At 32.1% G+C, this 16,376-nt stretch overlaps 1 protein-coding gene across 2 annotated transcripts; it reads right to left on the bottom strand.

Annotated features, from left to right (window-relative positions):
* Positions 1-10,089: 10,089 nt before the first annotated feature.
* LOC145108797 (type I inositol polyphosphate 5-phosphatase 5-like) lies at positions 10,090-15,799 on the bottom strand. Of its 2 annotated transcripts, none has more exons than XM_079045888.1 (10): positions 15,501-15,799; positions 15,354-15,411; positions 15,186-15,242; positions 13,321-13,411; positions 13,106-13,210; positions 12,427-12,925; positions 11,607-11,800; positions 11,413-11,521; positions 10,595-10,743; positions 10,090-10,501 (listed from the first exon to the last, which is right to left on the bottom strand). In XM_079045888.1, the coding sequence occupies exons 1-10, from the start codon at positions 15,615-15,617 to the stop codon at positions 10,279-10,281; spliced, it is 1,602 nt and encodes a 533-aa protein (XP_078902014.1). In that variant the 5' UTR covers positions 15,618-15,799; the 3' UTR covers positions 10,090-10,278. The 2 variants fall into 2 exon arrangements, with proteins under 2 accessions (XP_078902014.1, XP_078902015.1); XM_079045889.1 differs by having other exon boundaries at positions 15,354-15,407; positions 15,501-15,609.
* Positions 15,800-16,376: the final 577 nt, after the last annotated feature.

Below are 16,376 nucleotides of genomic sequence, written 5' to 3'. Positions count from 1 at the left end.
ACTCTATCTTATAGGCATGAGTGTGCTGCCAGACGAGAGTGTGCTGTCAGAGGAGGGGTGTGCGGCCGCACACCCAAGTGTGCGGCCGTACACTCCTTAAGTTGGAGTGTTTGGCCAATTTTTGGGTCGGGTGAACTTACGGAACCCAAATCTAAACTTCTAACTTGAAGATACTAGGTTTAGAACACTCAATTCGACTCAAAACAATGCTAAAAGGTAGCAGGAAACGACTCTAACTTTGATTGATTTGAATAACACTACAAGATAGAAATTTCGGGTTGTCACATCATCCCCCCGTTATAGAGAATTTCGTCCCGAAATTAGAGTTTAAACAAGTAAACTATTACAAATAACTAAGCGAAAAGATGAAGATATTTCAGTTTCAGCTGATCCTCGCGCTCCCAAGTGAATTCAGGTCCTCGCTTGGCGTTCCAGCGAACCTTCACTATCGGGATACAACTTTGTTTCGTTTGCTTGACCTCTCGGTCCATGATCTCTACAGGTTCTTCCACGAAGTTGAGGCTCTCATTGATCTCGATCTCGTCGAGTGGGATTACAAGAGTCTCGTCGGACAGACACTTTTTCAAGTTCGAGACGTGGAAAGTAGAATGTACGTTGCTGAGTTCGCGAGGTAGTTTGAGTTTGTAAGCTACATGGTCGATTCTAGCGAGAATCTCGAAAGGCCCTACGTATCTTGGATTTAGCTTTCCACACTTTCCGAAGCGTATCAAGCCCTTCCAGGGTGAGACCTTCAACAGAACACGATCGCCCACCTGGAATTCCAACGGGTTCCTTCGCCTGTCTGCGTAGCTTTTCTGTCGGTCACTAGAGGCTTTCAGTTGTTTACGAATCTGAACGATCTTCTCTGTCGTTTCCCGAATGATTTCTGGACCCGTGAGAGTATTGTCAGGAAGTCGTCCTTTAGCTAACTGCGTGTCGCCCACCTCAGCCCAACACAGAGGGGATCCGCACTTACGGCCATAGAGGGCTTCAAATGGAGTAGCCTTTATGCTCGTGTGATAGCTATTGTTGTAGGAAAATTAGACAAAGGGGTAAATGAGTATCCCATGCTTTCCCAAAGTCTATCACGCAGGCTCGCAACATATCTTCTAACGTTTTAATAGTCCTCTCACTTTGTCCGTCGGTTTGAGGATGGTAGGTCGTACTCATTTCCAGCCTAGTTCCTAGGGAACTTTGTAGCGACTGTCAGAACCTCGAAGTGAATCTACTATCTCTATCGGAGATAATGGATATGGGAACACCATGCAGTCGTGCGATCTCCCTAATGTAAGTCCTTGTTAGCTTCTCCATCTTGTCAGTTTCTTTGATCGGCAGGAAGTGTGCGGACTTTGTTAACCTGTCTACGATCACCCATATGGTATCGAGACCACCCGTTGTCTTGGGTAATTTGGTTATGAAGTCCATTGTGATTCGCTCCCACTTCCATTCAGGTATCTCCGGTTGCTGGAGTAAACCTGATGGTTTCTGGTATTCGACCTTAACCTTTGCGCAAGTAAGGCATTTACTCCCGAAAGTAGAAATCTCTGCTTTCATGTTAGGCCACCAGTATAACTTTTTAAGATCCAGATACATCTTATCTGAACCTGGGTGGACGGAATATCGAGTGTTGTGCGCTTCGGACATGACCAAGTCTCTGAAACCACCGTGCTTCGGTGTCCAGATCCGATCCATGAGATATAAAGCTCTGCCACCCTTGACTTCCAAGTTTTTATCCATCCCTCTCAGGGATTCACCCCCACATTTTCAGGTTTCAAAGCTTCGTGCTGAGCCTCCTTAATTTGTGTGGACAAGTGTGAATGGATAGTCATAGTCAATGATTTGACTCTACGACCAGAATATTCTTTCCAACTTAGGGTGTCAGCTACTACCTTGGACTTGCCGGGATGATAACGAATTTCGCATTCGCAATCACTGAGTAGCTCGACCCACCGTCATTGTCTCATGTTGAGCTCCTTCTGGTCGAATATGTGTTGTAGGCTTTTGTGGTCGTTGAAGATAGTGTTTTTCGTACCGTACAGGTAATGTCTCCAGATCTTCAGAGCAAACACCACTGCTCCTAACTCAAGATCATGTGTGGTGTAGTTGACCTTGTGTGTCTTCAGCTGTCTTGAGGCATAGGCGATGACCTTACATCGTTGCATCAGAACACAGTCGAGCCCTTGATTGGACGCATCGCAATAAATCACGAAGTCTTCTGTTCCTTCGGGAAGGGACAGTATCGGTGCGGTGCATAAGGCTCGCTTTAGCGTTTGGAGCGCTTTCTCTTGTTTCTCTCCCGTACACTCCTTAAGTTGGAGTGTTTGGCCAATTTTTGGGTCGGGTGAACTTGCGAAACCTAAATCTAAACTTCTAACTTGAAGATACTAGGTTTAGAACACTCAATTCGACTCAAAACAATGCTAAAAGGTAGCAGGAAACGAGTCTAACTTTGATTGATTTGAATAACAGTACAAAATAGAAATTTCGAGTTGTCACACAACTTTTTTGGGATTTATGGAATGTTTTGTTTGAGTTGGTATTTTGGATATATTGTACTATGTTTGAATGAATATTTTGGACCGGATGTATATGGATTAATAATTTGGATTATATATAGTATTAAGTTGGACTAATATTATAAAAGCTCTAAATTTTTATCGCGTAATTGGAAAAAGCTCTAATATATTTTTTTTATTTCTATGGCCACAACTTTCTCGCAAAATTATCACTCTAGCCCACTTAACGAGTTTCACGGTTAAGTTGGTTAACTTTTTTGCAAAATCAGTCCTAAAAAGTTCAAATTTAGTCCCTGAGGTTTGCAAAAAATTACACCAAATGGTTTTTTAACTATATTTTTCGTTTTTTGTATACTTTATTTATTTTCGGTTTTATTATAAATATATGTACATTTTTTATTTTATATATATATATATATATATATATATATATATATATATATATATATACATATATATATATATATATATATACTTTATTTATTTTCATTTTTTAACTTTATTTTTCAACAATTGTTTTAACCTTTTTACTTTTTGTTTTCTATTTTTTAGTGTATATATAGAGTATATTAGAGTTTTTTTTTTTAGGTTTTTTCATATTTCTTTTCGTATTACATTTTAATTTTTTTATTTTTTTTTTTATTTTTTCTTATTTGTTTTCCAGTTATTTGTTTTTGTTTTTTGTTTTTTTTTTGTTTTTTAGTATTTTTATCTTTTTATTGACTATTTTCAAAAAATATAAAATGTACTAATATATTAGAGTATATTACAATTTTGATAATTTATAGTTTTTGTAATTTTTTTTATTTTTATTCAAGTAAATAAAATAGTTATGTTTATATTTGTAATTTCAGTCCAACTTATTTTCTTTTTATTCTTTTTTTCTTTAGTGCTATTATATTTATGTTACGAAAAAAAAATTAAAAAAAAAAAGTTAGCATGTTTACTGAGAATTAGTGTTTCAATGTGGTATATAACTTGCAAATTAAATCATATTTCTATATGTGATATCAACAAAATAAATTCAAGATAATATTTTTCAATTTGATAATAGACTAAAAAAACAAAAAAATAAAAATAATAGTCGGTCTCTATAAAAAAAACTTGTTATAGTAATTTATATTGAATTCAAGTTCGTTTTCTTGAATCAAAGTAAATAAAAACATTAGAAAAACCATAAATAACTAAAATAGGGAAAAAAATAGAAAACAAAAGGTAAAAAGATAAAAAAAAATGCTGAAAAAAAAAGTTAAAAAATGAAAATAAATAAAGTATATATAAAAAAAGAAAAGAAAAAATGTATATATATATTTATAAAAAAACCGAAAATATATAAAGTATACAAAAACGAAAAATAAAGTTAAAAAACCATGTGTTGTAATTTTTGGGCAAAGCCTAGGGACCAAATTTGAACTTTTTAGGACAGATATTGTAAAAAAGTTAACCAAGTTAACCATAAAACTCGTTAAGTAGCCAAGAGTGATAATTCTGCGAGAAAGTTGTAGCCATAGCAATAAAAAAATATTAGGACTTTTTCCAATTACGCGTTAAAAATTTAGAGCTTTTATAATATTAGTCCTATTAAGTTTGGTTATTGTTTTGAATTATTTTTCTGCAAAATTAAGTTGCATAGTTGTTTTTATACATGTTATATTGTTTTTATAATTTTAATGTTATATATATATATATATATATATATATATATATATATATATATATATATATATATATATATATATATATATATATATATATATATATATATAGTGGCGATGCCTTTAACGGCGACATGCAACTATTAGTGGCGATAGGTCATTCACTCCAATATTGTACTATGCTCGATTTTATTATTTGTATTTTTTTTTAAATTTTTTTAAAGTGTCTTCACGGGTCCTCACTGAAAAAAGAGTGCTCACATGATTCTCTCTCTCTCTCTCTCTATATATATATATATATATATATATATATATATATATATATATATATATAAGGGTTGTAAAAATCGGTTTAGGCGGCCGATTAATCGACGCCTACACGCTTGGTGGTCCCCAACCGCCTACGAATAAGTGTTTGAGGGTTAGCTAGGCGCTTTTGGTCAATAACCGTCAAAGTCGGAATAGATCGGTCCAAATCGGACATAATCGGCCAACTCGGACTTCAAATCGGTCCAAATCACTCTAGCCCAGACTAAAGAACTCGTCGGCCCAATGTAGCCAACTAGCCCAAAGTACAGCTGATTTTTTTTTAAAGGAGATAGATGACCTTTTATAAGGTCTTTATGCCTTCTTTTATTTTCCCACCATCGATGTGGGATATGTGCAATACATTTTTTTGTGTAAACTTCCCCTACTACAACCAAGAACTCCAATTACTTAGTCGATTATCACCAATTGCCAGCCACCATCAATGGTTCACCTTCACATCAGAGTAATCAACGCCACCACCTTCATCTGCCATCACCAACGTAGACCATCCTCACCATAGTCCCACCGAACCACCTCAGAACAACTGGAGAGCCATCGATTGAACACTTTCATAGGATCATCCTCCTTAAAACCACACGGACCAAGAAATAAGAAGAAAAATGAATAAGGAAGTTAGGCTGTTCTATTTGTTGCATCAGGAAGACGGAAAAGCCATCAACATGATCCTTGTTGCACGTTTCCTTTTTGAAGACGATGAATAGTGGCAGCAGGTTGTAAGATCGGTTGAATCAGGCTGCGTAGGTGGAGGGGTCTGCGAAGGGAAAGGTAGCGACAACCTCTTCTTTTCTTGGGTAGCCGACAACTAAGGAATCCGATTTCTTTCGTTTTGTTTCCTTTAATCGACAGCCTGATCAAGTAATGAGATCAAATATCTTTCCTCATTTGTTCTTTCTTCATCTTTTTCTGGTTTGAGGTTTAGATTTGTGTCTCGGTTGTAATAGGTAGGGCAGAAGTGGTGGTGATATTGGTTGGAATGAAAATGAAGAAGAAGCATGAAAGACGCATACAAGTTGTTTGATGAAAATCCTCAAAGAGTTCATTGTTGTTCTTGGCTTAAGAACAGGGGTTGTTTAAACCATACTTTTTGCTAGAGTTTATTGAACATGGATGTTGATAGGAGAATTGTATTGGGTTATTCGTTAAACCAACAATTTCTTACCATATTGAATCTTGTTGACTGATTATGACATTCTAACTCTTGATTGTGTTTAACCATCAAGTTTAGTCGTTCTTTTGTTTTCAAATTTAGTATATCTTACTAGTATGAACATTTAGTGCTATATTCTTAAGATTAATATTATATTTATTAATTTTTTAATCATTTTTTTAATAATTAATGGTCCCCGATTAATCCTCCGATTAATCCCCGCCTAGCCAATTAATCCATTGACCGTAGTCCACCATCGAACCGACGTCGAGCGTTTTCTGCAACCTTGATATATATATATATATATATATATATATATATATATATATATATATATATATATATATATATATATATATATATATATATATATATAGATCCGGTAAGAATTTTTTTTTGGTAGGAAGGTAAGAAGTTTTTTTTCTACATATTTTTTTGACGAACAAAAGAAATGAATCACTAGATGATTCATTTGTAAGATGATTTACAAGAAAAAATTCCCAAAAAAACATCTTTATGATTCATTTTTAAGTAATTAAGAAAAAATTCACTTTTATGACAATTTTAGTGAATAACAACAAAATCATTGTATTAATGAATCATCGAGATGTTTTTTTGAGAATTTTTTCTTGTGAATCATCTTACAAATGAATCATCTAATTATTCATTTTGTTTGTTCGCGAAAAAAATATATAGAAAAAAAACTTCTTACCTTCCTACCAAAAATTTCCTTCTTATTTGATCTTGACTATATATATATATATATATATATATATATATATATATATATATATATATATATATATATATATATATATATATAGGGAAGAGTTATTTGGAAAACAAAAAAACCCTAAAAATCATAAAAATGCATAAAAAAATACCTAGACATCACAAAACTTTTTTTTGAATTTTTTTTATCAAAAAATCGCAACCTTTTTTACAATTTCGCTGAAAAAAAAATAAAAAATCAATTTTTTTTTTGTAAAAAAAAAAAAATTTCAAAATTTTTTTCAGCGATTTTATGTTAAAATATGCGATTTTTTGATAAAAAAATTCAAAAAAAAGTTTTGTGATCTCTAAGTATTTTTTTTATGCATTTTTATGATTTTTAGGGTTTTTTTGTTTTCCATAGAACCTAAACCTATATATATATATATATATATATATATATATATATATATATATATATATATATATATATATATATATATATATATATATATATATATATAGGATCCGGTACCGGTGAGGACTTTTTTTCGGTGACGACTCGTGAAAACACCTTTAAAAAATTGAAAGAAAAATATAAATCATAAAATCGAGCATAGTACTATATTGGAGAGAAAAAAATTGAAAAAAAATTTTGGATCATTAAAATTGAATTATGGATCATAAAAAGTGAATCATTGATCATAAAAATGATCTATGATTCAATTTTAATGATCTAAAATTTTTTTTCCAATTTTTTTCACTCCAATATTGTACTATGCTCGATTTTATTATTTGTATTTTTTTTTTAATTTTTTTAAAGTGTCTTCACGGGTCCTCACTGAAAAAAGAGTGCTCACATGATTCTCTCTCTCTCTCTCTCTCTCTCTCTCTATATATATATATATATATATATATATATATATATATATATATATATATATATATATATATATATATATATATATATATATATATATATATATATCAGGGTTGTAAAAATCGGTTTAGGCGGCCGATTAATCGACGCCTACACGCTTGGTGGTCCCCAACCGCCTACGAATAAGTGTTTGAGGGTTAGCTAGGCGCTTTTGGTCAATAACCGTCAAAGTCGGACTAGATCGGTCCAAATCGGACATAATCGGCCAACTCTGACTTCAAATCGGTCCAAATCACTCTAGCCCAGACTAAAGAACTCGTCGGCCCAATGTAGCCAACTAGCCCAAAGTACAGCTGATTTTTTTTAAAGGAGATAGATGACCTTTTATAAGGTCTTTATGCCTTCTTTTATTTTCCCACCATCGATGTGGGATATGTGCAATACATTTTTTTGTGTAAACTTCCCCTACTACAACCAAGAACTCCAATTACTTAGTCGATTATCACCAATTGCCAGCCACCATCAGTGGTTCACCTTCACATCAGAGTAATCAACGCCACCACCTTCATCTGCCATCACCAACGTAGACCATCCTCACCATAGTCCCACCGAACCACCTCAGAACAACTGGAGAGCCATCGATTGAACACTTTCATAGGATCATCCTCCTTAAAACCACACGGACCAAGAAATAAGAAGAAAAATGAATAAGGAAGTTAGGCTGTTCTATTTGTTGCATCAGGAAGACGGAAAAGCCATCAACATGATCCTTGTTGCACATTTCCTTTTTGAAGACGATGAATAGTGGCAGCAGGTTGTAAGATCGGTTGAATCAGGCTGCGTAGGTGGAGGGGTCTGCGAAGGGAAAGGTAGCGACAACCTCTTCTTTTCTTGGGTAGCCGACAACTATGGAATCCGATTTCTTTCTTTTTGTTTCCTTTAATCGACAGCCTGATCAAGTAATGAGATCAAATATCTTTCCTCATTTGTTCTTTCTTCATCTTTTTCTGGTTTGAGGTTTAGATTTGTGTCTCGGTTGTAATAGGTAGGGCAGAAGTGGTGGTGATATTGGTTGGAATGAAAATAAAGAAGAAGCATGAAAGACGCATACAAGTTGTTTGATGAAAATCCTCAAAGAGTTCATTGTTGTTCTTGGCTTAAGAACAGGGGTTGTTTAAACCATACTTTTTGCTAGAGTTTATTGAACATGGATGTTGATAGGAGAATTGTATTGGGTTATTCGTTTAACCAACAATTTCTTACCAGATTGAATCTTGTTGACTGATTATGACATTCTAACTCTTGATTGTGTTTAACCATCAAGTTTAGTTGTTCTTTTGTTTTCAAATTTAGTATATCTTACTAGTATGAACATTTAGTGCTATATTCTTAAGATTAATATTATATTTATTAATTTTCTAATCATTTTTTTAATAATTAATGGTCCCCGATTAATCCTCCGATTAATCCCCGCCTAGCCAATTAATCCATTGACCGTAGTCCACTATCGAATCGACGTCGAGCGTTTTCTGCAACCTTGATATATATATATATATATATATATATATATATATATATAGATCCGGTAAGAAATTTTTTTTGGTAGGAAGGTAAGAAGTTTTTTTTCTACATATTTTTTTGACGAACAAAAAAAATGAATCACTAGATGATTCATTTGTAAGATGATTTACAAGAAAAAATTCCCAAAAAAACATCTTTATGATTCATTTTTAAGTAATTAAGAAAAAATTCACTTTTATGACAATTTTAGTGAATAACAACAAAATCATTGTATTAATGAATCATCGAGATGTTTTTTTGAGAATTTTTTCTTGTGAATCATCTTACAAATGAATCATCTAATGATTCATTTTGTTTGTTCGCGAAAAAAATATATAGAAAAAAAACTTCTTACCTTCCTACCAAAAATTTCCTTCTTATTTGATCTTGACTATATATATATATATATATATATATATATATATATATATATATATATATATATATATATATATATATATATATATATATATATATATATATATATAGGGAAGAGTTATTTGGAAAACAAAAAAACCCTAAAAATCATAAAAATGCATAAAAAATACCTAGACATCACAAAACTTTTTTTTGAATTTTTTTATCAAAAAATCGCAGCCTTTTTTACAATTTCGCTGAACAAAAAAATAAAAAATCAATTTTTTTTTTTGTAAAAAAAAAAAATTTCAAAATTTTTTTCAGCGATTTTATGTTAAAAGATGCGATTTTTTGATAAAAAAATTCAAAAAAAAGTTTTGTGATCTCTAAGTATTTTTTTTTATGTATTTTTATGATTTGTAGGGTTTTTTGTTTTCCATAGAACTTAAACCTCTATATATATATATATATATATATATATATATATATATATATATATATATATATATATATATATATTGTTTTTTTGGAATGGCAGCTATGTAAACGAAAGCCCTTTTATATATTTCAGCAAAAGCCTCGAGATCAAATCATCCAATAAGGATTCTAGGTGGAAATTCGCTACATGAGGAACTATTAACAGGGCTTGGCAGAGATCGAACTCCTCACCTCATACCTTACATGGTTATAAAACCGAGTGCCTCTTTTCCGCTAGGCTATTCATTAGAAATGTCAAACAATTTAGTAATTTGACAGTGTTTATAGGACTTTGCAGACTATTTTGTTAAAACTGAAGTTATCTAATTTCGTCGAAAATATCCGCAAAATTTCATAAATTAAAGTAATATTGCCAAATTCATTTTCCAAAATAAGTGTGGTTATTTAGCACAACTGAAAAAAAAAGTGAACATGTGATATATAACACTAGATCAGTTAATATAATCAATAGCATATTTATTGTGTAACTAGTTTTGTACATATTACAACAAAATCGGATGTACAGCTTTTTGAATAATTCTTTACAAAAAAAATTTTACGGTTGCGTTTGTCAACCACTATATTATGTCCCGTTTTCACTTTTTAGAAATATAAACATAAATACAAAGTACGAAAGCGTTGCTTTCAAACAAATGCAAAACTATGCCTGTGACGTACGCAATCTTTAAACTCTATTTTTGAGCCAGCAGCATACGAAAGGCCCTTACGAAGCATTGTGCACTTGTTCTTCATCTCAACTTCAACTGAAAAAGTTGCACAAACTGGTCTATGATCCGAGAATCTTGATTCTCTACGTCCATATGATAATTGTTCAAACCCATCTCCACGCCAAAGTATCCTGTCACACCTGCATTGATAATGCAAAAAAGATCAGAACCTGCAAATTTACAAGGTTTAAACTATGAGCATTTATACCAAAGAGACAAAGAGACATGCATACCATGCAGGAGTTCGTCGGTTTTTCTTAGATTTTACGGTTTCTCCAGCATAAGAATCTGAATTCTCTGAATACTTGTAGGTTGGAGCGAAGGATATCTTTCCTTCGTTCCAGCCGTTGAAAACTCTTCCTGCTTCTCTCTCAATAATCAACTATATATTAAAGATATATGTACAATACAAAAGTTACTGATATGTAACCTTATACGTTGTAAGGGTTTTATCATTAAAAATATTACTTTACTTATGTTTAATCAGTGAAGAAAATTTAAAAACTAAGTCAATAAAATAATAAAATTCAATCCTTTTAATAGTGTGAATAAGAGCATCCACATCGCCTCTTGCAATCTCCTTTCAAAATACATGTAGACTTCGTTTGCAAGCCAACTAAGCATATGTCTTTCAGCAGATGAAAGGCTTGCAAATCATAAATGGGACCCATCATCTTTATATAATACTATTTATATATTACATCCTTATTTTTATTAACATTCTAATTAATCAATTTCCTTTACATTATTTTAAGCACGATAGGTTCGATCATCAAATATTGTTTTCAACATTATTTTTTTATAGACTAATGGTCAAGTTCGTTATTATTTGATGAGTATTTATTTTAATAATTGTTTTTATTTAGATTACACATGGTCATTACTTATACTATTTTATTATTGAATTAATATTAAAGTAAATATCTTATAAAAAAATAAAGTAGTTATTGATGTGGCAGTGGGGACCATATTTGAAAGAAGGTTGTTATTGCACTTAATTATAAAATCTAATGTGTGAGGTTTGACTAGTTGGATGGTCTAAGGGACAAACCTGGTCTTTTTCCAGTAGGGGGTCCCAATCATTATTATGCAGCAGTATTTTAGCGTCTTCGTAGCTTAAAGACAGTCTATAATTCAAGTCTCCAAGCCACAATATTCGACTGCATGCATGCATTTATAAGTTTACGTAAACGTCATCGCAAATTTAAATGACCATACACAAAGGGCACGAATCGAATAACCTACTCATGATCGATGATTTTTTCTGGGGATCGGCGAACAGGATTCTTGCAGTTTAATGGGAAATGACTATTCTTCAAGATCTCTGTCACGTCCAAGTTTCTCTTAACTTCATCGCCATCCTTTTCTCCAGCCGCCAAGTGAGTACATATGAAACAAAAGCTCGTTTTATGCAATGTAAAGCTAATAGCTACACACCCCTGCGAAAAGACAAACATCAATATTTTCATTCCATATTTATTCATCCGTATAATGCGATTCCATGTCATCAAGATATACAATCTAAAATTTAAATTATCAAGACTCGTGTAATCGGTAAAGAATGATCAGTAAGAAACAGTTAAATAACTAATAATATATAACTACCGTTGCATGAAAAAGATTAACTTCGAAAGCCGTGCATGAGCATTACTCCGATTCCATCAACAAAAGTTTGTTACGATGAGAACTTTGATTGCATTCCGGCTTCGTTTGTTACACTACACCTGAACTAGCTACTAGATCTACAATCTTTATAAGACTACTTTTAGTGGTCCCATCAACATTAACCTAATCTCATTCCACTACATGCCAAAAGGAATACAAGGCAATTTACAAACACTATTACACAATCATAGAGATCTACAAAACCATCACAAAAGACAATGCACGTGGCAAAATATTGTGACATCTCGTTTATGCAAAAGGCGTAAGTCCTTATCATAAAAAATAACAATAGAAATCTTGTCAAGGTTCATCATGATCCCATGTACGAAATATAGTTTTAGAGACAAATTAAGAAAATAGTAATTATGACCAGATGAATTGCGACGATTTGAATACAAACCTTGTTACCTAGATACCCCATGATTCCTCTTCCAACGCAAGAGATCCCAAGATGGGCGATATGTTGCACCAACTCTCTCTTAACCCATACCGTAAGAAAGAGTCCAACCATTTGTTTGCTGGCTACAAGGCAGTAAGGTAAAGGAGTCGCCTCAGCATTTGAAATCAAATCATCAATGGCAGCATGTGTAAACGAAAACGAAGGGTCAGAATGCCGATTCATTCTGAACTTCTTGCTCGACACTGATGAGATAATTTCACAGTTGCAAGCCCTAAGAAGGGCATCATCTGCGCTAATGGTCCTACTTGTGTGTTTCATCGAATGCCTATGAAACCAGCCGTGCTTTGGATCCGGAGCTTGATGATTCGAGTCCGGGTCTGAATCCGTGTGTGGTTTTCTGTTGAGGACATGACTGATTAGTGATAACCAGATTGCAGCTGGCTCGTGGTTTTCACTCACCAACACATTTCCTGCACTTAAGGGAACAACTTCCTGAAACCTGACAACATTCATATCAAAGAATATATTATTAGATACATCATACGTACATACACATGACAAGACAAGACTGACATATTTTCTAGAGCTAGTTTTAATGATGGGATCATGAAGAGGGATTAATGGATTATGCATAGACTATGATGAATTCATGTTTTAGCTTGTTCCACAAGTATCATACCCTAGCACGTATATGTCCGCGGGGACTTCGACCTTCAATAATTCTTCAAGATCTAATCCATAATCTGGACATTTACCTGCAACATTCCATGTTGCAACAAATATCCTACAGATAAAAAAGAACCCTTTACTCCCAAAAGTTTCGGATCACAGAAGATGAAAGAGTGGGTAACTTAATTTCCGATAACTGTATATATGTTGTCCAAAATTTCATACCGATAATTTTTAACAAGGGATACCGGTTCCTTCTTTTGATCGATACCCGAAAGGTTCAGGCCATCCATCTCTGAGCTACTGCTTACTTTGGCTGAAATTCAAACACGTTGGTATACGGTGTACCACATAAGTTTTCAATGCTGAAACAGTGAAATCCATCACATTTTCAATGATAAAACATAAGCTGTTGACAGAATTTGGCCTTGAAGATTAATCCAAAATATACGTTGGGAACATGTTAGTATCATATTTTCATATATATACCACATGAACTCGAGTGTAAGTTTTTTGGCATCATCATGAGTCATGTATATAAATTAAATATATATTAGTTATTGAATGTTTCAGTTTTGCATAATTAATTAGTGGTGATAATAAAAGACACACGATTATCAAAAAATACATGTGTGGTTGACTATTTAGTTCAAGTCATCAAATTGTCAAGTGTTAGGTAAGCTACCTTGATCAACGAAGAGAGATGGTAGGAGAAGTAAAGATCGACTGGACTACGTCTAATGGTAGTAGCACAAGGGTCGTGTATTTGACAATCTAGTTTAAAATTAAGTGATTTGTTTAACAAGGTGGTTACTAGCTTCTTTTCATAAAATAAAACAAAAACTAATTGAAAGTTATAATTATAATATGCTCATTCATTTTGAACTTATTTTCCTTCAATGTTCAAATTTGTCATATAACAATATAAACAAAATAATAATAATAATTAGAAAGGTTTCATTTAGGAAAATTCATTAAACTATTATTCCAAATGAGCTATAAAAAATAATAATATTAATAAACAGTTTTTAAAAATGACCAAATTCTTTAATTTCAGACTGTTCAAATTTGGAAGTTTTTTTTTCCTTGACTGCAATTCTTTTTCAAAAAATTATATCTATTTATGTCAGAATATAATTTCAAAGTGTTTAATATTACCATTTTTCAATTAAATGTGTGATTTTATGTCACGAATGTCATTTTAAAAGATTTAATATCACCGTTTTCAATAAAATGTTTCATTGTATGCCTAAGATCATATATATATATATATATATATATATATATATATATATATATATATATTATGTTTTGTTTAATTTGTTAAGATTTTAATAGAAAAAACAAATTTCTTGTAGAAATTTCGAATTGTTTATCGGATTTTTGGACTAACTCTTAAAATTCTAGATTTTTAAATTTAGTCCGAAATCTAAAATGTTATCCCGAAAAAAAAAAATTTGTCATAAAAATATTTTTCTTAAATCCATAATAACCTATTCAAGAGTTGGTGGTTATTTTGCCAATATTTTTTTTTATTGTTTCTTTAAATGCACTTTACATTATGGTTAGTTTAGCTAATTTCTCTTCTATTTATCAGCTAATATGGAACTATTCATTTCTCTCTAATTTTTAGTGGTATATATTATTTATCGTTATCCATTTCATTCCAATAAACACAATTATAATGTAGTTTTTTTTATATAAAGTATCATATATGCTATGAATATATGTTATGATGAGATTGAAAAGCAAATTACATCATAGATATTTGATATTTGAATTATTAGATATAACTTGATATTAAGGTGTTATTTGTTTTGGAAGTGGTTAAATATCTTTTGTCTTTTTCCATGTTTGGGAAAGAAGACGTGCACTTGCGTATATTTAGTGAACTGTTTGATAACGAGGCCTAAATGAAGAAATCTTTAGTGAACTGTTTGATAACTTTCCAAAGGTATATTTTAACAACATAAAAACTAGTGCACTGGTTAAGTTTATAAGATTTAATCCAGAAAAATGTTTTATATATGAACCAAAAACTGAACTTCGGAAGGGCACAATCGTAAATTTCAAATATGTAAGCTACGTACCTGAATGATGTTTTCCCCAGGACACATTCTTTCGTGACTCGATTTTCAGCGCCAAATCTATATTCCACAAATAATAATAATAATAATAATAATAATAATAATATTAATAATAATAATAATAATAAGTTTTTAATTATTTCAAGAGAATATATTAAACTAATTAATCACCTTGAGGAGCCCCATCTGAATCTGCCATTTCCTGTTCATCGTTATCGCTGCCATCTATCTTTCATCCAAATAAATTCAGAATTATCGACCTATTGTTGATGATTTAATCAGAATAGTAATCATCGTTTCCATACAAAGATCGGCTACCTTTGTTTTCGCTTCATCCATGACGGACTTGTCAGGGGTGGTGCCTGTGGCGGCGATTTGGCCTGTGGTGGCGCTGTCGCTGCTGTCATCTGCGGCGATGTCGGTGGCCTTAGTCATGACAACGGCCAGTTTATGATCATTCTGCTGCGGCGTGACGCCCTATGATTTATTTTCTTTCTTCTTTCTTTGTTTATTGTGATCAAATTTAGTTTTGTGGTTGGAAAAAGATGAAACAGATGTAGTTATCGAAGGTGGGCCACATCGTACGTTTTCTGAGGGGTTTCATGTCCATTTTTCGATGAAGGTGTAAACGTGCATGAATTATGCGGTTTTTATGTATTTCTCTTAATTTAATTTTGTTTTTAACTCCACCTTTCACGTACTTCCGATCCATTTTATTTGTCAACATTAACATTTTAATTTAAGACCCTACAACTTATAACAAGAATATATATTGCCCCTTTAACTTTGAAATAATGTTCTCCAATTTTTATTTACTACCCGCTTAGTATGAGACGTAATCGATACCCACTTAGTATGAGACGCATTCGAGGTTTTGCTTACTATGTTCTAGTTACACAAAAAAAAGTATTACTATTAATCGTTATATCGTTTTGTATGCACTGTTTAGGGGACAAAGTTGCTCACGTATGAAAGTGTAGGGACCAAACCTTCAAATTTTCTATTAGGAATAGACTATTTTGTAATCTTTTTTAAACATGGTGACAATTTCTGTAAAAAAAATTACACAATAATTTTTCAATAAATTACGGGAATAATTTTTGTAATTTTTTAAACATATGGACTGCTTTTGTAAAAAAAAATACACAATGACTTTTTTTGTAAATTACTGGGATAATTTTTGTAATTTACTTT

The sequence above is a fragment of the Lactuca virosa genome, chromosome 4 (genome assembly GCF_052849685.1).
Source record: "Lactuca virosa cultivar CGN04683 chromosome 4, Lactuca_virosa_CGN04683_v6, whole genome shotgun sequence".
Taxonomy (NCBI): domain Eukaryota; kingdom Viridiplantae; phylum Streptophyta; class Magnoliopsida; order Asterales; family Asteraceae; genus Lactuca; species Lactuca virosa.
This window is presented reverse-complemented; position numbering and strand designations above follow the sequence as displayed.